The 26,445-nt window shown below is 46.5% G+C and overlaps 1 protein-coding gene across 1 annotated transcript in view; it reads left to right on the top strand.

Annotated features, from left to right (window-relative positions):
- The first annotated feature begins 2,017 nt into the window (after positions 1 to 2,017).
- LOC139759937 (uncharacterized) overlaps positions 2,018 to 26,445 on the top strand; it is a 30,647-nt gene continuing 6,219 nt past the window's right edge. The window contains exons 1-3 of the mRNA XM_071682590.1: positions 2,018 to 2,175; positions 24,823 to 24,891; positions 25,547 to 25,651. Of these exons, the coding sequence (XP_071538691.1) occupies positions 2,166 to 2,175; positions 24,823 to 24,891; positions 25,547 to 25,651 (184 nt within the window). The 5' untranslated portion in view covers positions 2,018 to 2,165. The remainder of the gene's footprint in view (positions 2,176 to 24,822; positions 24,892 to 25,546; positions 25,652 to 26,445) is intronic.

Below are 26,445 nucleotides of genomic sequence, written 5' to 3'. Positions count from 1 at the left end.
AATGAGTTCATTTTATTTACAGAGTTAAAAATGAGGTGTTAAAAGCACAATCACATTTTAACACTGAGGTTTAAAATGGAAAATTTCAACTTCTCACAAGCGACTTGCCAACACGACAGACCCTCACCCATTCTAATGGGGCTAAAAAGGCTCCATACCTAATGTCATTAGCCGGTAATGACCCCCTAATATCCTAGCCATTACCCAAAAACACCGGTCTTGAATTGGTGATTAACCACTTACATCTAGGGCTATTAACCCCAGTAATTGATCACATGTCTTGGATAACGACTGAGCGATGAAACAATTATGTCTTGGGGTAATGACCTCCCCCCCCCCGGTAAATACTCATTTACATCTGGATAATGACTTACTGAAGGGTCATTAGTGGTTTGGCAATGATGTCATTGCGTCCACTAATGTGGCAGGGATGACACGCTAATAACCACCTCTATCGACATCTATTAAGTTCCCTTCAATGTCCCAGTGATACACACACTAATGACCCTGTAATCACCAGTTCATCAACCCCCCAGTAATGACCCTGTAATCACCAGTTCATCAACCCTCCCAGTAATGACCCTGTAATCACCAGTTCATCAACCCCCCAGTAATGACCTAGCAATTACCAGTAATTGCCAGTTTATCACCCTAATTGTACATCCAGGGCTGCGAATTACTGAGCCGATGAACATTTTGTATTGTCTCGATAAATGCCCAGTAAGACCTTCATAATTACTCTAGTAATTAGCCGTTAGTGGATCAGGTAATAACCAAGTAATGACATAGAAGTGATCTGGATATTACGAAATATGCTTTTTATTTTTTTTCAATTGCAAAGAAAGTGTGTGTGTGTGTGTGTGTGTGTGTGTGTGTGTGTGTGTGTGTGTGTGTGTGTGTGTGTGTGTGATTCCTTCAGTGTGTTCACGATAGTGCGAGCCTTGAGCACGACGGTACGACCCATGAGCACGACGGTACGACCCTTAAGCACGACGGTATACGACCCTTGATCAGGAGGGTACGACCCTTGAGCACGATGGTATACGACCCTTGAGCACGACGGTATACCACCCTTGAGCACGACGGTATACGACCCTTGAGCACGACGGTATACGACCCTTGAGCACGAAGGTACGACCCTTATCTTCGATGGCTTGCTCATTCTGACCCGATCGTGTAAAAGGTCTGGTCAAAGGTCAAACATCATTATACCCCCTGGTCATAGCTCTGTGGTCTAGGGTCGACGTACCGTCGTGTACGAACACCGTACCATCGTCGTACTCATATACCGTACCTTCGTACTCAAAGACCTCATTCCCCTGCTCGAGATGGGGGAAAAAAAACTGCGCGTGTGCGTGTGTGTGTGTGTGTGTGTGTGTGTGTGTGTGTGTGTGTGTGTGTGTGTGTTGCTTATCTCTCGTCGCCATTTCTCCAGCAGCCAGCCATCTTGAAGTATAGCCCCCTCCCCTCCCACTCCCCCCAACACACATGCACACTCACACACTCACACACACACACACACACACACACACACACACACACACACACACACACACACGCCAGTAGCCATGGATGCAACTGACAATGTGGGACTTCGGGTCTGGCGCGCCTCACACTGTGTGAGGAGAGGGGGCGTGCGGGCGGAGGAGGTGAGGGACGATGAGGGGGCGTGTGTGGGGGGGGGGGTTTAGGAAGGTTGTTCTTCCTTCCTTCACCATCACCCCTCATTGGGCTCTCACCAGAGGTCAGTCCCTCCCTCTGACCTGACCGACACAGTCGTCTTATAAGGTCGAGTGAGTGAAATGAGGAAGAAATCTCAAAAAATGTCAGAGTCGTTCGTGGTGTGTGTGTGTGTGTGTGTGGAGGGAGAGAGAGAGAGAGAGAGAGAGAGAGAGAGAGAGAGAGAGAGAGAGAGAGAGAGAGAGAGAGAGAGAGAGACGAGTAAAGGGGGTGGGGCTGGTTGTGGTGGAGGTGGTGGTGGTGATTGTGGTGGTGGTGGTGGTGGAGGGGCGTCTAGGCACACTCGTCCGTCTGCTGGCGGGATCCTGCCCTCAGTAAGACCCCAGCCAGCAAGGGAGAGGCACGCAGCGCGCATCTCGTCTCGTCTCGAACCACCACCACCACCACCTCCTCTCTCCCCACACAACACACAGCCCACAACCATAATGTCTGATGGTAAGCTACAGAGTGCTCTCGCCTGCAGGAGATCGCGCACGTCTTCGTCAGGTACTCGAATCCAGACGTCCCTCTCGAGAGAAAGGGGTTCCTCCCTCCTCCCTCCTCTCTCCTCCGACCTCTGCATCTCCCTCATCTCCTCTCCCCCTTTACCCCCCTTTTCCCATTTTTTGGCCCTCCCCTCTCCCTTAAAACCGGTTGGGGCATCGGTCCGCGATAGATTAACAGGTACACCCTCGACCCATCCTCGAGGGGCGCCCCGGTTTGCGATAATCTCACCGTCCATTTGCAATGATCGAAACTCGTCCTCTTCCTCCTGCACAGGGCTGTGCGAGAGCAGCATCCACGCAGAACGCCCTCGGGGGGGGCGAGGGGGGTTGGTTTGGGAGTTCATCCGTGCGTTCGAATGCCTCTACGTGAGAGAGGGAGAGAACGCGAGGTTTGGCTGGGTCATGCAACACCCAGGATGAGGTCAATTGATGAGTGGGGAAGAGGACGTTCTGAGACGGGTCGATCTTCCCCCACGACTTAAATCGCACCAGAATTAATTTGTGTCGTCCATGGAACTCATCATCATTATTTTTTTTCCCCTATTTGTGTGTGTGGGGCGTTTTATTATTAAGGGTCATTTGGGCGTTTTTATCTCGGGGTATCTGTGCCAGTTTGAGTGACGTAACTGGGTTCTAAATCAAGGTCATGTCAGTGATTCTCTAGGAACCAAAGGAGTTTAATATTTTTTCCCCCCTCTCTCTCTAACTTACCCGAGTTACGGTGAGTTCATTAAGGTCAAACTTGAGTTACCTTGAACTCATTAAGGTTCAACCAGAGTTCCCTTGAGGAAATTAGGTTCAATTCGTCTTCCCTGAAGCTCATGAGTTCAATCGAGCGTTTCAAATCGGGGTCACATAAGCATTCGAGATCAGGGTCGTGGTTAAGGGTCATCTGGTATTTTGAACCTGAATAACTTCGGCGTTCGAAATAGAGTCCCTAAGCGTTCGAATTCGTATAACCTCCCCCCCCCCCCCCACCAGTGTGTTCAACTGGCAGTGACCTGAAAGTGTTTCAAAAGGTAAATGACATGAATTAATCTCTTGTAATCTGAGATATATAATCAGTTTGATTTTGATCATTCCCGTCTGAACTCGCATCACAGAAGCGTTCTCAATCAGAACAAATGAGCGTTTAAATTTGGTGTCACCTGCGTTCGATTTTGGTAACACAGGTTGCTTTACTTTGGTCAATGTGAGCGTTCTAATTTTTAGAGTTACTTTCGCGTTTAAATTCCATTCAAACCAGGGCTTTATTGGAATCACCTGCGCGTTTTTATATGGTTTATCTGACGGCTTTGTTTTGAGTCATACGAGCGTTTTAAATTGAACCATCATGTGTTCTATAGTTTTGGTCTGCAAATGTTTCTGATCTGGTTCTATAGCGCGTTCTTAATTGAACTCCCTGCATCCTGTGATAATCTGTATTGGCGTTCTTGTTTGAGTCATTTTGAACCTCCAAATATTGGCACGTCAAGTTGGGTTACACACGCGTTCTAATTTGTTTCACCTTAGCGTTCAGCTGTATGTCATGTATGCGTTCTAATTTGGACCGTCTGAGCGTCCAAAGTTGGGTCACATATGCGTTCCAATTTGGCCCATCTGGGAGTCCAAAGTTGGGTTACATATGCGTTCCAATTTGGCCCATCTGAACGTCCCAATTTGGGCCACGCAAACGTTCCAATTTGGCCCACCTAAGCGTCCAAAGTAAGGTCACGTGAGCATTCTAAATAGGGCCAAATGGGTATCCTAAACTGGGTCTCGTACGCGTTCAAATTCGTGAGACCTGAGCGTCGTAAATTGGGCAAACTAAGCGTTCTAAATCTGGTCTCTGGGCAAACTACGCGTTCTAAATCAAGCCCCATCAAAACGTTCTAATGTGTGTGATCTAAGCTTTGAAATTGGGTTCAGCTTGGTGCGCACATTAGAGATGAGATTAGCGTTCTAATCTGATCTCTCTACAGTGTACAGTTGTTCTACAGAAGCGTACAACGGTAAACTCTCTGAACGTTAAGAAGTTCCTCATCCAATCAGCGCACTGAGGATGGGTTAGACTTAGCCAATCAGGGCCTATGTGATGGATGACGTAAGAGCTCAGGTGATTAGAATATCATTATCTTTTTGATTTACTGTTGATCTCTGTTATCAACTGTTGGTCCATCCTTACCTGTTTACCCATCCCTAACTGTTGATCCATCCCTACCTGTTTACCCATCCCTAACTGTTGATCCATCCCTACCTGTTGATTCTGGTCCATCCCTAACTGTTGATCCATCCCTAACTGTTGATCATCCATCCCTAACTGTTGATCCATCCCTAACTGTTGATCCATCCCTAACTGTTGGTCCATCCCTAACTGTTGATTCTGGTCCATCCCTAACTGTTGATCCATCCCTAACTGTTGATCATCCATCCCTAACTGTTGATCCATCCCTAACTGTTGATCCATCCCTCACTGTTGATCATCCATCCCTAACTGTTGGTCCATCCCTACCTGTTGATTCTGGTCCATCCCAAACTGTTGATCCATCCCTACCTGTTTACCCATCCCTAACTGTTGATCCATCCCTAACTGTTGGTCCATCCCTACCTGTTGATTCTGGTCCATCCCTAACTGTTGATCCATCCCTAACTGTTGATCCATCCCTAACTGTTGATCCATCCCTAACTGTTGATCCATCCCTAACTGTTGATCATCCATCCCTAACTGTTGATCCATCCCTAACTGTTGATCATCCATTCCTAACTGTTGATCCATCCCTAACTGTTGATCCATCCCTAACTGTTGATCATCCATCCTTAACTGTTGATCCATCCCTAACTGTTGATCCATCCCTAACTGTTGATCATCCATCCCTAACTGTTGATCCATTCCTAACTGTTGGTCCATCCCTACCTTTTGATTCTGGTCCATCCCTAACTGTTGATCATCCATCCCTAACTGTTGATCCATCCCTAACTGTTGATCCATCCCTAACTGTTGATCAATCCCTAACTGTTGGTCCATCCCTAACTGTTGATTATGCAACCCTAACTGTCGGTCCATCCCTAACTGTTGATCCATCCCTAACTGTTGATCCATCCCAAACTGTTGGTCCATCCCTAACTGTTGATCCATCCCTAACTGTTGATATCCATCCCTAACTGTTGATCCATCCCTAACTGTTGATCATCCATCCCTAACTGTTGATCCATCCCTAACTGTTGGTTCAGCCCTAACTGTTGATCCATCCCTAACTGTCGGTCCATCCCTAACTGTTGATCCATCCCTAACTGTTGATCATCCATCCCTAACTGTTGATCCATCCCTAACTGTTGATCATCCATCCCTAACTGTTGATCCATCCCTAACTGTTGATCATCCATCCCTAACTGTTGATCATCCATCCCTAACTGTTGATCCATCCCTAACTGTTGGTCCATCCCTAACTGTTGATCCATCCCTAACTGTTGATCATCCATCCCTAACTGTTGATCCATCCTAACTGTTGATTCCATCCCTAACTGTTGATCCATCCCTAACTGTTGATCCATCCCTAACTGTTGATCCATCCCTAACTGTTGATCCATCCCTAACTGTTGATCCATCCCTAACTGTTGATCCATCCCTAACTGTTGATCATCCATCCCTAACTGTTGATCCATCCCTAACTGTTGATCATCCATCCCTAACTGTTGATCCATCCCTAACTGTTGATCATCCATCCCTAACTGTTGGATCATCCATCCCTAACTGTTGATCCATCCCTAACTGTTGATCATCCATCCCTAACTGTTGGTTTCTAACTCTTAGTTTTCAGCCATCATTGATGGTTTTCGAGTGTTAGTTCAACCCTATCTGTTGGTTTCTTACTGTTGGTTCAGACCTGACTGTTGGTTTCTAAGTGTTAGTTCATCCCTAAATATTGGTTCTCTACCCCTTAAAAACCTCCTTCCCCTCTGTATTATGGTTTCAACCTCCAGTTATCTTAGTTCCACCCAGAACGCTTAACTCAACTCAAACTAGTTCCTAAAGACAAATGCCACTTCAAGATGCGAATTACCAGCAAATGTCAGTGCGTTTTCTTTTTCTATGCCGGTTTCTAGAGACCTGTTGGCTGGGCCTGGGTTTGATTCTAGTGTAGGTGAACGGAACGAGAGATAGATAGATAGGCAGATAGATAGATAGATAGATAGAGGGGTAGGTAGGTAGGTAGGTAGATAGAGAGGTAGGTAGGTAGGGAGAGAGAGAGAGAGAGAGAGAGAGAGAGAGAGAGAGAGAGAGAGAGAGAGAGAGAGAGAGAGAGAGAGAGAGAGAGAGAGAAACATCAGACGAGTAATTTGACTCCGATCCGGGCAGACGTGAGGCTTAGGTGACTCCCCTGACTGCCAGGTGACTCCCCTGACTACCAGGTGACTCTCCTGACTACCAGGTGACTCTCCTGACTGCCAGGTGACTCTCCTGACTACCAGGTGACTCCCCTGACTGCCAGGTGACTCTCCTGACTACCAGGTGACTCTCCTGACTACCAGGTGACTCTCCTCACTACCAGGTGACTCTCCTGACTACCAGGTGACTCTCCTGACTACCAGGTGACTCTCCTGACTACCAGGTGACTCTCCTGACTGCCAGGTGACTCTCCTGACTACCAGGTGACTCTCCTGAATACCAGGTGACTCCCCTGACTGCCAGGTGACTCTCCTGACTACCAGGTGACTCCCCTGACTACCAGGTGACTCTCCTGACTACCAGGTGACTCTCCTGACTGCCAGGTGACTCTCCTCACTACCAGGTGACTCTCCTGACTACCAGGTGACTCTCCTGACTACCAAGTGACTTCCCTGACTGCCAGGTGACTCTCTTGACTACCAGGTGACTCTCCTGACTACCAGGTGACTCTCCTGACTACCAGGTGACTCTCCTCACTACCAGGTGACTCTCCTGACTGCCAGGTGACTCTCCTGACTACCAGGTGACTCCCATGACTGCCAGGTGACTCTCCTGACTGCCAGGTGACTCTCCTCACTACCAGGTGACTCCCCTGACTACCAGGTGACTCTCCTGACTACCAGGTGACTCTCCTCACTACCAGGTGACTCTCCTGACTACCAGGTGACTCCCATGACTGCCAGGTGACTCTCCTGACTACCAGGTGACTCTCCTGTTTACCAGGTGACTCTCCTGACTACCAGGCGACTCTCCTGACTACCAGGTGACTCCCCTGACTGCCAGGTGACTCTCCTGACTACCAGGTGACTCTCCTCACTGCCAGGTGACTCTCCTGACTACCAGGTGACTCTCCTGACTACCAGGTGACTCTCCTGACTACCAGGTGACTCCCCTGACTGCCAGGTGACTCTCCTGACTACCAGGTGACTCCCATGACTGCCAGGTGACTCTCCTCACTGCCAGGTGACTCTCCTGACTACCAGGTGACTCCCATGACTGCCAGGTGACTCTCCTCACTGCCAGGTGACTCTCCTGACTACCAGGTGACTCTCCTGACTACCAGGTGACTCTCCTGACTACCAGGTGACTCTCCTGACTGCCAGGTGACTCTCCTGACTACCAGGTGACTCTCCTGACTACCAGGTGACTCTCCTGACTACCTAGGTGACTCTCCTGACTGCCAGGTGACTCTCCTGACTACCAGGTGACTCCCCTGACTGCCAGGTGACTCTCCTGACTACCAGGTGACTCTCCTGACTGCCAGGTGACTCTCCTCACTACCAGGTGACTCCCCTGACCGTCGCCTTGAGAGCCCGTGTTCTAGTTAATGATAATTAAAGTTGGTGGTTTCGACAGAGAGAGAGAGAGAGAGAGAGAGAGAGAGAGAGAGAGAGAGAGAGAGAGAGAGAGAGAGAGAGAGAGACAGAGAGAGAGAGAGAGTTATAGGGCTGCCTCCAACCCTCCTCTCTCTCTCTCTCTCTCTCTCTCTCTCTCTCTCTCTCTCTCTCTCTCTCTCTCTCTCTCTTCTGTGTCTTTGTTCTTACCTCTTGAGTTCTGTCTCTCCTATCCTTTCTTTTACATCTTCTCTCTCTCTCTCTCTCTCTCTCTCTCTCTCTCTCTCTCTCTCTCTCTCTCTCTCTCTCTCAAGTATATCTCGTTGTGTGTATTTTAACCCAGTTTATATTTCTGTCTATATCAATCACAGTTCATCTGCCTGTCTATCTACATAAGTGCCAGCTTCATAAACAGTTTCTTTTTTCTCTCTCTCTCTGTCTCCCACCTTTACCACTGCTTCTGTCTCTCTTGCCTTCTGTCTTAAACTTCTGCGTCTGTCTAATGTCTCTCTCTCTTTCTCTCTTGTTTGTATGTCTCATAACCGTCTTGTCGCTGAGTCTATGTCTCTCTGTCTCTGTCAGTCTGTCTGCCAGTCTGTCTGTCTCTGTCTGTCTGTCTCTCTCTCTCTCTCTCTCTCTCTCTCTCTCTCTCTCTCTCTCTCTCTCTCTCTCCTCTCTCTCCCTTGTGCGAGACAGTCTTTCGCATATATCTAATTGTATCCGCCTGTGTGTGAGCCTTTGTCTGCTCTCTCTCTCTCTCATTCTCTCTTTCCCCCTCTCTCTCTCTCTCTCTCTCTCTCTCTCTCTCTTTGCCTCTCTCTCTCCCTCTCTCCCCGCCTTCGCCCTCTCCCACACAAAGCGCATGCAGTATTGATTTAGCCAGACTCTCTTGGACAATCATCCTGGATACAAATTTCCGTGGCATGCGAACCCCTCAATGATACCTGTATTTACCATCTGATTCGCTCGTGTTCATCTTCTAGAGAGAAAGATAGATTTCGTCATTTAATTCTGGGGTGTGTGTGTGTGTGTGTGTGTGTGTGTGTGTGGTGGGGGGTTCGTAGGGGATGGTGATTCGGCAGTATCTGGGTGGAGAGGGAGGGAGAGGGGAGCTGCGGAGGGGGGGAGGGGAAGCGCAAGAGCAGGGAGGCATTGTGGAAGAGGGGAGGAGGAGGGTAGGGAGGGAGGGAGGGAGGGAGGAGGGGTATGGAGGAGAGGGAGGAGGGGTATGGAGAGGGAGGGAGTGGAAGGAGGGAAAGGTGTGCAAAGGCTTCAGAGAAAATGGGACCTTTTTATCCTATTTTTTTTCTTTCTTCCTAGGTGGGTTGAGGTAGATATCAGGCCGTTCTAGGAAGCATATGTGGAGGGTGTTGGTGTCCCGAAACAGCGACGCTCTAGTCTGAAACAGTGATTCTTTTTTGGGGGTGGTTTTGAAGCCGTGATGTTTAGGGATAAGAGATGATTTATGGATGGGAAGCGGTGTTGCTTAGGAACGAAAATGGTGTTATTTGGGTACGAAGCAGTGTTGTTTGGGTACGAAGCAGTGTTGTTTGGGTACGAAGCAGTGTTGTTTGGGTACGAAGCAGTGTTGTTTAGGTACAAAGAAGTGTTGTTTGGGCATGAAACAGTATTGTTTGGGTACGAAGCAGTGTTGTTTGGGTACGAAGCAGTGTTGTTTCGGTAAGATGCAATGTAGCCTGGGTATGAGGTAGCATTTTTTGGATACGAAACAGTGGTCTTTGGGTGCAAATCAGTGTTGTTTGAGTTCGATGCAACGCCTTTTGCGTATGTAGTAGTAACGTTTGGATTGGAAGCAGTATAGTTTTTTTTTTTAAGAAACAGCGTTGTGAAGCATTGTTCCTTGTGTATGACGGAAGTAGTGATGTATGTGTATGATGTGTGTATATGATGCAGTGTTATTTATGTATGAAGCAGTGTTCTTCGTGTTTGAATAAATGTTCTTCGTGTATGAATGAATGTTCTTCGTATAGGAATGAATGTTCTTTGTGTATGAAGCAGAGCTATTTGTGTATGAAGCAGTGTTCTTCAAGTATGAAACAGACTTGTTTGTCTATGAAGCAGTGTTCTCCGCGTATGAAGCAGTGTTGTTTGTCTATGAAGCAGTGGTGATTATTTGGTAAAACTTATCACCAAAAGAAGAAGAAGAAGAAAATGGAGAGAGATGAGAAAATGGAGTTACTAAAGGCCCTTCTGTCTGTCTGTCTGTCTGTCTGTCTCTCTCTCTCTCTCTCTCTCTCTCTCTCTCTGGCAGCCACCGACCAGGGAGGTCTACACTATCTGTACTACCTGCCTGGGTGTCGGGAGGGTGAGCGGCGGCCGAGCTGTGAGCCAGCACTTCAGTGGCTGTCAAGTGTCACTTCTTAGGTCCAGGTAGCTGCCTTATCTCTCTCTCTCTCTCTCTCTCTCTCTCTCTCTCTCTCTCTCTCTCTCTGCTGCCTCACCCAGACGTAAGGGCTGCTGGCTTTTCAGTCCACAACAAAAATGCAATCTCTCCATCTCTCTCTCTCACCTAACACTTGATAACCACACCTAACTCACACACAAGACTCACTGTGGTGAGTTCTACGCGCTCACCTTGTCCTCTGGCATAAAATTTCCTCGTAAGTATTCACAAGCAAGTTCTTTCGCTCTCTCTCTCTCTCTCTCTCTACATACATACATACATACATGCAGGTGTGTGTGTTTGTGTGTGTGTGTGTGTGTGTGAGAGAGAGATAGATAGATAGATAGATAGATAGATAGAGAGAGAGAGAGAGAGAGAGAGAGAGAGAGAGAGAGAGAGAGAGAGAGAGAGAGAGAGAGAGAGAGAGAGAGAGAGAGAGAGAGAGAGAGAGCCAGCCAACAAGGTCAGGATGACCTGGCTTCACGAGAGGAGTATAGTTCGATCCACTCGCGCCAATACAGGTCACGTACCTGACAAAGAAGAGGAGAAGCGCGCCTTGACCTGGATTCGAACCCGCGGGCTTGAGTCTCGAGCATAATGCACGCCAGGAGTGTGAAGCAGCTTCTACTTGGGCACAGAAAAGGGGGTGGAGGGACGAACCAACCGTCTGCCATTTTCTTTCTCTCTGCTTTGACACGGACAGATCCTGTATTGGACAGGGATAGTGACCTGGTTCTGAGAGAGAGGGTGTGTGTGTGTGTGTGTGTGTGTGTCTGTGTGTGTGTGTGTGTGTGTGTGTGTGTGTGTGTGTGTGTGTGTGTGTGTGTGTGTGTGTGACCTCGTCTGCGTATATGTGACCTCGCTGGGAAAGAACACTGGAGGTGATTTCCCAGGTTCTGTGAACCCATTTGCCAGATTATGGAACAGATCATGGTCTCTGGGTCCGTTCTTGCCTGTGTTCTCGTTTGTATGTGACTTTGTTTCGTCGTGTGTGTGTGTGTGTGTGTGTTTGTGTGTGTGTGTGTGTGTGGGTGTGTGTGTGTGTGTGTGCGGGGTAAGAGCCAATGCTTTCTCATTTATGGTATTTTGAATTTTAATGTCTACATGGCCTCACCTGTGGCTGGTGTCAGACCAGGTCATATGACCTGACCTGTCCTTGTGACCTGGTCTCTCTCTGTATGATGTCCACCTTCATGGATTCATCATTCATTGTATATCATTCATTCACAACAACGACACTTCACATGAACATGTGAATATCAATCGTGAATTATGGCCTCTTGTTGCTTTATGAATTATGGTCTCTTGTTGCCTTATATTTCCATATCTCGAAGAATTGTTTACTGGTGACATTGACAAACTAACTTAGAAAATCTAAGGGTTGTGATCGAGTCATTCCTTACTCTTCTCTCTTCTATGGTGGGCAGATTCATAGGCCTCTAACCTCTCCATGTGTCTCAGGTCTCTTAATTCTGAGGACCAGATATTTGGGGACGAGACCAGACTCTCTGACAAGGCGTTTTCCACAGATCAAGAAGAACAATGGTTCCAGGACTCAGCCCTGCGGTACGCCACTGGGGGAACCCCATCCCACTTCGAGTTGGCTTCTCTGGCACGTATCATTAGTCCTCTTCTGCAGGAGTAACTTGATATCCATGGATGGAATCCCCCGTCATCATTCTTGGCTGGTGATGCTGGTCCATAACCAATAATCCCCTATGTGATCCGTAGCCAATCCTCCATGAGGTCCATGACCAATCTCTTATGTGGCCTAGCGTCAAATGCTTTCTGATAGTCCAGGAACACACAGTCCACTCAACATTCTCTTTTGTTCATTCTTCCCTCAAGACTGGTCGATAAATGGATACATGGCTCGGAATGGGGTATACATATACGTATATATACGTACATATATACGTATCTATACGTAGCGTTCTCTTGTCGATACCGTCTCGGCCACCATGGGGGAAAAGAAACCCGCTGTCAACATTTATAGCTTCATCGGTCGGTACGTGTCAGTCGTCCATCATTCTCACGCTATAGAAATACTTCGCCGAGTCTTCTCCGCAACAGATTTCTTGCTTCATTTCATGTCACAACTCATCACACACCGACATTGTCAAACTGGGGTTGAGAAACGTGAAGGGTGTGATAGAGTCTTCTTTATTCCCCTTCTTCTCCACAGTGGACACATTTACGACCTTTGACCTCTGGGTGAGACTCACGTCTCTCATCTCAGGGTAACATCGTATTTGCTCTCCTCTATACCTTCTCTATCATATCTTTTTGTGAGTCTAACTGCCAGACCACCCCCCCTAAGGTCCCCCACCACCACACCACCACCCCCAACGTCTCCCACCACCACCACACCACCCCCAACGTCTCCCACCACCACCACCACCAAAGTCACCCACCACACCACCACCACAGTTCCACCACCACCACCACCAAAGTCACCCACCACAGTCCCCCACCACCACCGCCGCAGCTAAACACCATCCAATCATCAGGCATTTCCCTTATGTAGGCAAGCAAGGTTGCTTACGAAGCATTTCCCACCGCGTGCAGCCGGGGGCCCGCGGCTTGCCCCCCCCACAGCGCTCCGTGGTGCTGTGAATAATACCCGCAGTTTGTCGTTATCACTGCGGATGTGGGAGAGAGAGAGAGAGAGAGAGAGAGAGAGAGAGAGAGAGAGAGAGAGAGAGAGAGAGAGAGAGAGAGAGAGAGAGAGAGAGAGAGAGAGAGAGAGAGAGTGGGAGAGAAGTGTCTGCTGGAGAGGGAGAAGAGGGTAGGGTATGTTGGCGAGTGGGAGGGATGTGGAGGGAGTGTTTGGAGGAGAGGCGTGACAAAGAGAGAGAGAAAGAGAGAGAGAGAGAGAGAGAGAGAGAGAGAGAGAGAGAGAGAGAGAGAGAGAGAGAGAGAGAGAGAGAGAGAGAGAGAGAGAGAGAGAGAGAGAGAGAGAGAGACGTAGAGAGAGAGAGAGACGTAAGAAGAGGAGAAAACGAAGGAGTGAAAGCAGATCAGATGGAAGGAAGGAAGGAAGGAAGAAGGGTAGGAGGGAATTCACACCAAGATGGAGTAGGCAGACGAAAGCTGAGAATTTAATTCATCTTTCCAAGCGAAATCGTGACGGAAGAAGGTGGAGGAACGACGTGAATTAATTGTAAAGAGAAGAAGGTACACCAGGAAACACAAAACTTGGAGATGATTATTACTAGCAAACACAAAACTTGGAGATGATTATTACCAGCAAACACAGAACTTGGAGATGATTATTACTAGCAAACACAACTTGGACAAGACAATTGTGAAACCAAAATCTAAAATGTACCTTAACAGTTCAAAAACAACCTTTCGTTTCACTATTTTCCAATCGTTCCTCTCTGTCCCCAGCGATGGTGTTGTCCTGTCCCAACTTCTGTGAGTCTAAGTTTGACCCCTTACTCTTGAAAGTTGTCTTCACTACATCTATGTCACACAGGCCTGGGTCCTTGACTCGTGCCTGGCGCTTTGCTTCCCATAGTTTCTATAGGGAGACCAGCCACACGAGGATGGACCGTTATGGCACCCACTTCTTCCTCAAGAGAGGGAGGCTGTACACGTTACTTCCATGTCGCTTCTCAACACATTTCTACCTTTAGAATTTAGACCCATCGCGTACCTACAGGATTCTGGTCATATTATTTCAGTCGCTTTCATACCCTATTTTTCCTCTCCATCCTTATGGCCATGTTTTACCCACGCCATGTACGGTCGATATATATATATATATATATATATATATATATATATATATATATATATATATATATATATATATATATATCTCAGAATGATTTTCCCCAACTGCCATCTTAGACAAAATGTTAAGCTGTATAAACTTAACTCGACTAAGTCAGTATGAGGCTAACTTGAATGGGACTCCACTAACTTAAGAAGACTTTAAGTGATGTCAAGGCCTCACTTACAATAACACTTATCACGCTTTTGTCAGATGGTAACTTGCCACTTGTTCTTCATGTCTTCGTGACCATGTTCAAGTGGCCATTGCGAGCAGTCTTCGTCTCATTCAAAATCGTTCTGGGTCTATTTCTTTCTTGTGTCTCCCCTGATGATGTGATTATTACACGAAAGTGCACTTGGGAACTTATCGTGTTTCATTTATCTCCTCTCGTTGTCAGTAACTTCCACTGGAAACTAGGTCACGCAGGAAATATACCTTTAGTCTGAACTGTATATGAAATCTTTTCCTTCACACACACACACACACACACACACACACACACACACACACACACACACACACACACACACACACACAGATCCTTCACCCGTGACCCATTTGCATATTCATACCTGACCAACATCGCCCCAGCGGTGGAAAATGACATTTGGGTAGTGAATAAATGAATAACCAGAGATAAGTAAATATAGAAATATCTGCATGTATTTGTGGCTACGTGTGTGCGTGTGTGTGTGTGTGCGAGTGTGTGTGTGTGTGTGTGTGTGTGTGTGTGTGTGTGTGTGTGTGTGTGTGTGTGTGGGTGTGTGTTTGTTATTATCTAGTTATATTCGCATCACAGAGAGGGAGTTCTATACTCCGGAGGTCTCCATCTCTTGTGTATTTTCTTACACCATCAAGAAGGCTATCAAATCCTTGTAAGTTACTGACATTAACAATCTCTTTGTTCAGATCACAACATCCATCCACAACCCTCACAACTACAATTGTACATTTCTACCATCCATCTTGACACCTTCCTGTTAGTCAGCTGCTGGTCATAACCTCTGGTACTGCATCTCATAAACAGTTGTTTACTGTCAACATTGTCATCCAGTTGATATTAGGAACTCAAAGCTTGTCATCAGGTCACCCCTTACTCTTCTCTCCTCCTTGGTGGACGGCTTGTGTAGCCCTCAACCTGTCACATTAGCTTTACATCTCTTAATCCAGATGCATTATCTTGGTTGCTCTGCTCTGGACTATCTCAATTATATATATCTCTTTCCTTCCTCTAGGTATGTAGACCAGCCAGCCTGCAGATGCATGATCCAATCTCTGTTTTGATACACGGTTGTGTAAACAGCTCACCAAAGACTTCCTCATCCGTATAGTTGAACATGACTTTGATATCTGCCTGCAGAGCAGATTAATTTCTGCAGTGTTCTCCTGATGTGTGGCTCTGGCGACGACTTTGCCGTAGTGGCGACCCTCCTTAGATCTCTCTCATACATGAGTTTCAGTCGCTTATTCCCTGCTAGATAGCATCTGCACTTGGGGCATCTTTCACCGAGTCTTATCCTCATTACTTCACACTTTATTAAGGTGAATCTCATCAGCCATTTACGAGGCCACCTTTGGAGTGTGTCCACATCTCCCCTCCTTCTGTAAACGGATGTAAAATCTTTTTCCATTCTTCATTTCGTCTCACGACCTCGGCATCATCCACAAACACAGGGACGAATCCATTTTACCACCCAGGCAACTCCTTCACATACACCAAGAACAGCAGTGGGTCCAAGACTGAACCTTGCGGCACACCGATCTTAACCTCAGTCCATTTTGAGAATGTGCCACTGACCCTGCGTCCTGTGTTCGCATCAATGTACGTAAATCATCAGTCCAACGAGGAAGTTTCGCCCGTAGTTTCAATTACCCACGACCCTAGTACTGTTCCAGTTCTTCCCTTATATAGCCTCTCAAACAGTCTTGTTCTGATAGCTCTAATCACCCCGTCTTATCTGAACAGCAGTCGTTAATGACGTCATCAAATTGATCTAAAGACTTGAATCATGTCTAATTTATCAGTTAATTCTATGTGCCAATTATCAATAGAATCTAATTTCTTTATCTCCCATCTCGTTCCCTCATTCATGCCCTAAGCTGTTGTGGCCAGACAGCTCAGATATATCATTCATCTGGGAATCAGAGAAAATACTCACATTTAACAGTTGAATATGATGTCAAAAACCTCTCTCTCTCTCTCTCTCTCTCTCTCTCTCTCTCTCTCTCTCTCTCTCTCTCTCTCTCTCTCTCTTCCCTTCTTAATGCTCCGAATTTCTGACTATATATATATATATATATATATATATATATATATATATATATATATATATATATAGATAGATAGATAGATAGATAGATCGGTAGATAGATAGATAGATAGATAGATAGATAAAGGTAATTTCCCACGACCGTCTGGTAATCAGAGAGACGCATCATCTCGCTAATTAAATCCCTCCTCTCTAAGTCATCTCATTAATTACAGTTATTAACGCAGTTACTGCGATCCCACGGTGTGGCCTTGATGTTCATCATAAGCGGCGCGCGTGCGCTGGGGGAGAGAGAGAGAGAGAGAGAGAGAGAGAGAGAGAGAGAGAGAGAGAGAGAGAGAGAGAGAGAGGTAGAGGTAGAGAGAGAGAGAGAGAGAGAGAGAGAGAGAGAGAGAGAGAGAGAGAGAGAGAGAGAGAGAGAGAGAGTTCCTGAAATACGCAAACAACATTTTGCACTTCGCGAACATTTTCTTCAAATCGACCGCAGGTCCTGGGCGAGACACGAGACTTGAGGCAAGGCTGAGCGAGACACTTGAGCACGACGGTATACAACCCTTGAGCACGACGGTATACAACCCTTGAGCACGACGGTACACCCTTGAGCACGACGGTATACGACCCTTGAGCACGACGGTATACGACCCTTGAGCACGACGGTATACGACCCTTGAGCACGACGGTATACGACCCTTGAGCACGACGGTACGACCCCCTTGCTCAAAGGTCGTACAGACGTGATCAAGGAGATGACGTGTTTGTTGCAGTGTCGCCGCCATGCGCTGGCCTGACCTTGACCTACGTCTATGGTCCTTGAGGCAAACACGTCCTAAACGAGGTGGAAGCAAGGCTTGTTTAGCCATGTCTTTTTCTTTCTCTTTCTCTCTCTCTTTTTCTCTCTCTTTTTCTCTCCAGCGTTTAGAGATGGTCACAACCTTTGTGGCGTAAACAAATTAGATGTCGCTTTACATTCTGGGACCCTTACCCTACATGTGTGTGTGTGTGTGTGCGTGTGTGTGTGTGTGTGTGTGTTTATGTGTGTGTGTATGCGTGTTCTCTCTCTCTCTCTCTCTCTCTCTCTCTCTCTCTCTCTCTCTCTCTCTCTCTCTCTCTCTTTCTCTCTCTCTCTATATCGTTGTTCTCCTTTATCCTCTGTTCCTCCTTCCTCTATAAAACCACAAGTGACCCAACGCAAGACCTAAATATTTCACCAGCCCATTAAACTCCCTTCCTCTCTCCCTCATCTTCCACCTCCTCCTCCTCTCCCTTCCACACTCTCCCTCCTCTCCCTCCGCCTCTCCCTCCTCTCCCCACACGTTACCCTGACCCAAATTCTCTCTCTCACCTCCAGACGAAGGCGCTGCAGTTGCCGGACACCACCGCTGCAGGCAGCACACACACACACACACACACACACACACACACACACGCACACACACACACACACACACACACACACACACACACACACACACACACACACACGCAACGGCAGCCAGAGCATAAGTTGTGTGCGTGCACGTCAACAATCGCCTCTCTCTCTCTCTCTCTCTCTCTCTCTCTCTCTCTCTCTCTCTCTCTCTCTCTCTCTCTCTTTCTCTCTCTCTCTCTTTCTCTCTCTCCCGCCATCTGGTGCATCATCATCATTCAGAACAATCGCAACTCGTGAATCGCAATCAGGACGGATGTCGCCCTGCCCACAGTGGCTGACTCCCCTCCCTTAATGCACCCTGATACGTAGCTTGCCCCCTGCCTCCCTGCCTCCCTCTCTGGCTGGTGGGGTTGTGTATGTGTGTGTGTGTGTGTGTGTGTGTGTGTGTGTGTGTGTGTATAATTACCCGTCTGTGTGCACAGGGAGAGGGAGCTTTACCCCTGTGTGTGTGTGTGGGGCAGGTGGAAGAGGGAGGGGTTTATCCCTCCTGCTCTCTCATATCCTTGTTTCACCGTCATGTGAGTTCCCTGAATTTTTCATCGGGCGTCGCATTTACCCTCCTCCTCCTGCAGGTCTGGGGCGGTGGTCTCGGTCGTCCCCTCTCTCCCTCCCTCTCCCTCCCTCCCTCCCTCTCCCTCCCTCCCTCCTTCCACCTCACCCCACCCCATCCCTCCCTCACAACGCACGCTTCCTCATGGCCCTCCCTGACACTGGTCCCCCTCCTCTTCCCTCCCACCTCGCCTCGCTTCCATCTGTGCTCTCTCGACCCAGGCCTTCTGGTCTAACATCACTCTCCTGTTCTATAGGGAAAGTCTGTCTTCCTCTCATAGAATCATATATGCATATTTCGTTATCGAGTGTCTGTCTCTCTCTCTCTCTCCTAACTCCTCTCTCTTCCATTCTGAGTAGGGCGAAGGCCTTCTTTTCTTCCCTCAATATCAACTCGAGCCACTTAATTCTGGCACTATTCTCGTTGCAGATGAGATCCTTTCCAGCCAAGTCTATCTGGGGTTCAGTGAACGAAGAGATCAGAGGGTTTAAGACATTATCCCAGCGTCGGGTCGTACGAATATACGACGCTTTTATGTTTCGTTTAGACGTACGACATGTCCATGAAGGCAACACTGCCACTGTGTCATGTTCTTGTTAGTGACAAGGTCGTCATAAAGTCGACCTGTAATGTGAAGGTCAGAAGGTCGTTATAAAGCTGACCTGTAACGTCAAGGTCACAAGGTCGTAAAAAAGCTGACCTGTAATATCAAGGTCACAAGGTCGTCATAAAGTCGACCTGTAATATCAAGGTCACAAGGTCGTCATAAAGTCGACCTGTAATGGCCATTTTCCCTACCCTCAAAGTCTGGTCGGCTTTTCAACTCTTTCCCCGTCTGAAAGGCTCACCATTTCCCCCCCCCCGAGGCTAAGTTTCCACGGTTATTTGTCCCGCCACGGCTGCGTCTTGGTCCCGGGCCCCTTCGCGGTAGTTCACAGTCGACAGTCACATCATCGCACTAGTTCCTTCATAACGTCGGCATCATCAGCAAATAACACTCGACTCTTCGTGACTGTTCCTTCATAACGTCGGCATCATCAGCAAATAACACTCGACTCTTCGTGACTGGACGCGAGTCTGGTCCATCACTTACTTACATGAGGAACGTTGATGGTCGGAGTATAGTGAGCCGTGAGGAGCTGGAGGTGGAGGTGGAGGAGGTGGAGGAGGAACCTCCGACTCACCATTCTCGCCCAAAACTTGAGCAGGCTTCCGTGACATACCTACCCCCCTTGTTCTCTCTCTCTCTCTCTCTCTCTCTCTCTCTCTCTCTCTCTCTCTCTCTCTCTCTCTCTCTCTCTCTCCCTCTCCCTCTCTCTCAGTTAAGGATCTCCTCAACCACTTTAAGCCGCGTTCCTCTGCCTTTAACTGGGTTGTTTAGGCTTCCTCGTCATTCGTCTGTGAAGGGCGACATCAAAAGACCTTTTTGGCGATTCAGGGACATCCAATCCTTCCATCCATTTATTTAATTTTATTTTACTCTCTAGCATAGTGACGTCTCGATCATAAAACTCCAAAAGATCTGTCACGAAACATCTTTAGTACAGACAAACATTGTGTCATGTGGCTTCGAATGATCTTATAGCGATATACCAGTTATGTTCGGTCGGGACTCTGGCCTTTGATTTAGGGTTACTTCTCTATCGCCTAATTTGAACATGGGCACGACGCTGGGTCCTTTCCATTTCTCTGTTCGGTCGGGACTCTGGCCTTTCATTCAGGGTTTCTTCTCTATCGCCTAATTTGAAGATGGGCACGACGTGGGTCCTTTCCATCTCTCTGGCAATTGGTTTACCAGTCAGTGTGTGAATCAATTATTTCTTTCTCCGTTGACTTATGATTTTCAGGTGAATGGAATGATACACATAATTAACTCACGGGAGTTTTTACCCAACTAACTCGTTCGTTCCTTTAAAGAATTCTAACCATCCGACTTCTACAGTTCTTTTAACAAATTCTATAACCTTAGAACGATACAGTGGACCATCATGTTGAGTGTGTTTGTGACGAAGTGAAAAACACTCTCCCAGAATATATTTGACGTTCGTGCTGGGGGTCTCAAAAATGCCTTAAAAAAAACCGAAATTGTAAATGATGGATGGACGAGAACTTTCAACACGGGACAATTTCCCATTTGCCACACTGTTGATTTTTATTTCTTGTTTTTCCTAAAAGAACGTTTTGCAGAATTCTTAGATATCTATATCTTTTTTCCTTTGGTTTAATAATAAAGTGATACACTTTTTAGACAAGCGAATATTATCTTTATTTTTCTGTTTCTCTCTCTATCATCATCTCTCTCATTTCTCCCATATAGAAATATCTTGTCATATTCTGTTCTTTGTCTCATGTTGTCTGTATATTTCTGTCTGTCTGTGTCTATTTTTTTTTTTTGTCTTGTTCTCCGCCTATCTGTCTCCTTCGGTCTCCCAGTATACTCATGCAGTCTCCCTCTCCTCCCTCTCTCTCTCTCTCTCTCTCTCTCTCTCTCTCTCTCTCTCTCTCTCTCTCTCTCTCCCTGGCTCAGGCCTCAGGCACAGGTGCTGGGCGAGCTTGAATTTCTATTTATTCGACGTATATGAACACCAACGCTCCCCCCCCCTCTCTCTCTCTCTCTCTCTCTCTCTCTCTCTCTCTCTCTCTCTCTCTCTCTCTCTCTCTCTCTCTCTCACACACACACACACACATACACACACTTCCCCCTCCCCCCCCCAGTCAACAACACGTCTCCTCCAACCCGAAGCATCTGTCAGTACTCAGTTCCCCCCCCCCCCCCCCCCCCCCCAACCTCAAACAGGCTTATTATCCTTCCTTCCCCCACCACACACACACACACACACACACACACACACACACACGACACCCTCCCCCCCAACCCCCCCTTGTCAGAAACCTGACTGCCAACCACCGAGTGTAATCGCTCGTTAAGTTCGAGACTCGCCTCCCCATCACGTTCGAAAGAGGTTCATTCAAATGAAGCACCTGACGCGTGACTCGGGTCGGGGGTCATCTATCGCCGACCCACTACCAACTCGGCGAGGCGAGGCTTTGCGAGCCTGTCTGTGTGGTGGGGGACGCGACGCGTCTTTAGAGAACGTCCGGATGCCAAGGCCTGAGAGACGGACAGACGGGACGAGACAGAGAGATAGACAGATCTGACACGTCCAACACACCCCCACAAGGAATGTAAAGGTCGAGTGGATAAGTGAACGGAAGGGTCGGGGGTTCGAAGCGATTATCGAAGCACTTCACTTGACAATAAGAATCATATATATATATATATATATATATATATATATATATATATATATATATATATATATATATATATATATATATAGGTATGCTAAGAGCTTTCAAATGCGCATGTCTAGTAACTCAGCGAAACAAACGATAAGAAGGGAAAGAGAAATGTGATGAAACTACTTGGTCAACCCGTAACCTACTAGACCCATTTTCTTATTTTCTAATCTCCCGTTTTCAATGGTTTCCTATGTCTATCTCACCCGTTTTCCTTTGCTATATTGACGATAAGCGTCCTGTTTATAGTCGGCTATGGAGTCTATAGACTTTCTACACTGTGTTCTAGATCATTATGCGTCATGGGAGGACCCGAGATATTCATAGAATTGTTCTGAAAGACTGAATTGTAATCAGTCAGCGAAGAAATAGGTGTATGAACGTCACCATTACCACCATCACACTTCTTCATCTCCCTCTTCTTCTTCTACTTCATCATCTCCTCCTCCTCCTCCTCCTCCTCCTCCTTCCTCCGTTCCTCCTTCTTCCTACTGATTCCCGCTCGTATGATATTCATGACTCATTCGAATCCTCAAGAGATTTTTAAGAAAGGAATCGTGAATCATAATTGCGCACAGGCACTGAATCACCCAACCCTCACAGAAGAATTAGATGGTGGCTGAGATGGTCTCTCTCTCTCTCTCTCTCTCTCTCTCTCTCTCTCTCTCTCTCTCTCTCTCTCTCTCTCTCCCTCTCTCTCTCTCTCTCTCTCTCTCTCTTCTCTCTCTCTCTCTCTTGTCTTTGCCTCTCTTAAAGTGGAATATTGGCCCTTTTTTTTAAATGGGGTTCTACGAACTCCTGGTATGCATATAGTCCTAAGAACTACTAGTATGCATGACCCCCTTAGCTTGATGTTTTCTCCACCAACGTATCCCAGTACGAGGCAAGCCTCTGTATAGAACCACATGGGAGAAAAAAAAAAATGCTCTTGTCCCCCCACTCCCCCTTCCTCCTCCCCCTCCACTTTCCATAATGATGTACGCCATTCAAAAGGAAGTTTGAACTTCCCTCCTGATGATAAATTGTAGCATTGAGAGAACGATTTAAATTCCCCCCACCTCCTTCCCTGAAGACATCACATAATATTCAAAGGAAGGTATGATGAATCTTCCTCGATGAAGAAGGAGAATATTCACGTTTTCAAACGACCGAACTAGAAAAAGGATATTGAGAATATTGGGCAGCATAAAATACTTTCCCTGAAACAGACGTCCAGTGTGGTTGATGAGGAGAGAGAGAGAGAGAGAGAGAGAGAGAGAGAGAGAGAGAGAGAGAGAGAGAGAGAGAGAGAGAGATAGAGAGATAGAATATATATACATAATCAAATTCGATGTTTTTTACACGAATTGATCCGAGTGTCATATTTGACACACGGATTATAATAATTCATTTTGTGATTAACGAAATGACTCATGATACCAGATGAATTATGGATGATCATTTACTCATCTTAGTAGATCAGAAATCCGTCTCTATGAGAAAAGCATTGAACACACACACACACACACACACACACACACGTCTTAAATCTCAGCTACTGTGTGACCCGAACTTAAGGCTACGTGCAAACTCAAGCCTGGCTCACTTTTAAACTCAGTTCACGTAACGTAGTTCAAGCCGAGGATCAGATGCTATAAAAGGCTAAAATGATATATATCAAGGATGTCTAATACCCCACTATACGCCCACACACACACACACACACACACACACACACACACACACACACACACACACACACACACTTTTCTCGGGGGTTCGAACCCAAGGCGTCTAATTTAGCAGACTATTTCTCTCCCAGTGTGTTAATGAGGCATCTCACCAGGCAATAATTTCCACACAAGGTGCGGGATCCCTTTAAAAGGACCGGTCGAATAACTCAAGAGAACAAGAAAGCCGGTTGTCGGTCGCACAATGCCCTTCCTTAACCGACCGACCCTCAGGGACCGGTCGAGTAGAAAGAAAAAGGAATTTTGGTTTTGTGTTCTGAAAATTAGTTGCATCTGAAGAGATGATTAATATCTTCCGTGTTATATATAGAACACCGTAGTCTGTTCTACATGTGTTCTTATGGAGGGTAATGAGTTATAGAGAACACCGTTTTCTGTTCTAGATTTGTTCTTATGGAGGGTAATGAATTTAAGAAGAAAGTAGAGACAATAAGTGAAAGAAGGTGATGGTGGTGCTACCGTGCTCCCTCCAGCTTAAGTTTATCGTCCAGTGTGACACAGGGAAGCTTTGTGGCCTGGACAACCTGGAGGGGACTGAGGCCTAGTGAGACAGTAGGGGACGGGACACAACTAGAAGCTAAGCTGATATACATAACTATGGTCTTGATTTGGTTAGTGATGTGTTTAGCCTTGGCCTAGTTCGCCATGCATCCAACAGGAGGTCACTGAAGGTCAGGAAAACAATCCTGCGGGGCGCTACATGTGAGAGACGGGAAAGTGCAAAGTGCACTTCAGAACACACACACACACACACACACACACACACACACACACACACACACACACACACACACAAACACACACACACACACACAAACAAATACTAACATGAGCAGAAAAACTAATGACGACATTAATTATCACAAAGGATTCTCTTCCTGTGATAAGTGAGATATCCCGTCCAGCTTCCGGGAAAGGTTTCTACATCCCTATCAGGTTCTGATCCCACGGAATCCCACAATCCCCTACAAAGTCATAGACACTATTGACGCCGAAGAAGGGACGAAGTTTAGTTCGTCTGCCGTCCGCTGCGTCTCTCGTGTCTCTGCTGGGCAGGCCAGGATTATGCTAAGCCTTCTGCACAAGCAGTGGGCCATGCTTAGCCCAGGCCTGCACAACATGTTGTAGGTAGGCTGGAAGGTGGCCAGGCCTAGCCCTAGCCTATACAACATGTTGTAGGTAGGCTGGAAGGTGGCCAGGCCTAGCCCTAGCCTGTACAACATGTTGTAGGTAGGCTAGAAAGTGACCAGGCCTAGCCCTAGCCTGTACAACAATCAAATATTTATCACTAATTCCTTCTCGTGTCGCATTCCATCATCTTTGTTGATTTCATCTCCCCTGCTTTATCATTTGTCTTCTTGTTCCCTCAGAAACCAAGGCTCACCCAGAGGAGGAAGTAGGGACCAAGGAGGAGGAGACTAAGGAGAATGAAGTAGAAGGTACGACCCAAATTTTTTTGATATTTTACTTCTTATCTTTCTGGTTGTCATATTTTCCCTTTTTCGTTTTTCCCAACTCTTTCAGTCCACACCTCTTCCTTCCTTTGCGGGTTTTAAAGTCCCCCCTCACCCTTATTACATTTCCTGTTTTCTCTTGAACTCATCATCGTTACAAAAAATGGGATCTTACATGTCTTTAGTTCAGGTATACTAATCTCAGTTTACTTAACCAATGAAGGATTATTTGAAATGCGTCATTTATCATATACCTTTGTCTTTGAATAGAGTACGAGTTGATTCAAACAAGACGACAGTAAAGCTGGACAATTGACTGATAGTAGGGTATTTTGAATTACAAAGAGGATAAATAGCTTATGAAAAAAGTATAGTCACTGCTAAAAAGTTCTCGTGAGAATATATTTACCTGTAAAAAGACTACTCCCCACACTCTCTCTCTCTCTCTCTCTCTCTCTCTCTCTCTCTCTCTCTCTCCATACATATGTAAAGCCCTATAAGACTATAATTAGAAAGAATATAATTATATCAACAGGATAATATTTCCAAACAGTATAGCTACCCCTGAAAAGACTTTATATTTCGTTTTCTCTAGTGTGGTGTCCTCAGTCGTTTTCTACGTCTACTTATATCATTGCAGAGACCAGCGCAAAGGAGGAGGCTGAAGAGGAGAAGGAAGGAAGCGCCGAAGGAGAAGAAAAGGGAGATGATAAAGAAGGAGGTGAAAAAGCCGATGCTGAGGGAGGTAAGAAGCATTTCGACTAAAGCCTTAGGCTGAAGAGTAACACTACCGTCGGACACTAGGAGGAGTAACTTAAGTAAACGAAATAAACACAGTACTTTGTCGCAGCTAATTCTTTTCTCTGTGATATGAGATTCGCGTTCATTATTATAGAACTAATCTTACGTTATACATCATAATTAACACGATTATGGTATTAACAGACTTCACAAAGATTAGACAAATTTAAAACAAAAGGAGAGGAAGAGGAGAAGGATAAGATTTTTTGATATGATTGAGAGCTGAACACGGATATCCTGAAATGGTTTCCTCATATGGAGAGGACGAGAGAATACATGTAACTGGGATGGAAGGATCAAAGGAGATGGAGAGACTGAGATAGAATGATGGAGTAAGCGAAGTGTAGAGTTAATGACGCTTGAACATACAGGAGGGTGAGAGATGTGCATGGAATAGAACGAATTGGAATAATGTGGTATATAGGGGACGGCGTGCTATAAGTGGACTGAACCAAGGCATATATTGTGGTCTGATTGTGGTGTATAATACATGACAGTTGGAGTGTGAATGTAAGGAAGTGAGGACGTTCTTCGTCTGTTCCCGGCGCTACGTGGGAAATGGGGATCATGTATGAATAAATGGTGACGGAAGAATTTAGGCATATTGTTAACTCTAGATTCGTTTCTCGTAGTTTAAGGGAACAAAACAGATGGTGTATTATATCAAAGAAATTGAGAAATTTCAGAGGACAGACTTATCCAAATCAGTCAGTGAATAGGATGGTCTTTACGAAACAT

The sequence above is a fragment of the Panulirus ornatus genome, chromosome 34, assembly GCF_036320965.1.
Source record: "Panulirus ornatus isolate Po-2019 chromosome 34, ASM3632096v1, whole genome shotgun sequence".
NCBI classification, from domain to species: domain Eukaryota; kingdom Metazoa; phylum Arthropoda; class Malacostraca; order Decapoda; family Palinuridae; genus Panulirus; species Panulirus ornatus.
Note: the sequence above shows the minus strand (reverse complement) of the source record. Positions and strands in the feature narration are given on the sequence as shown.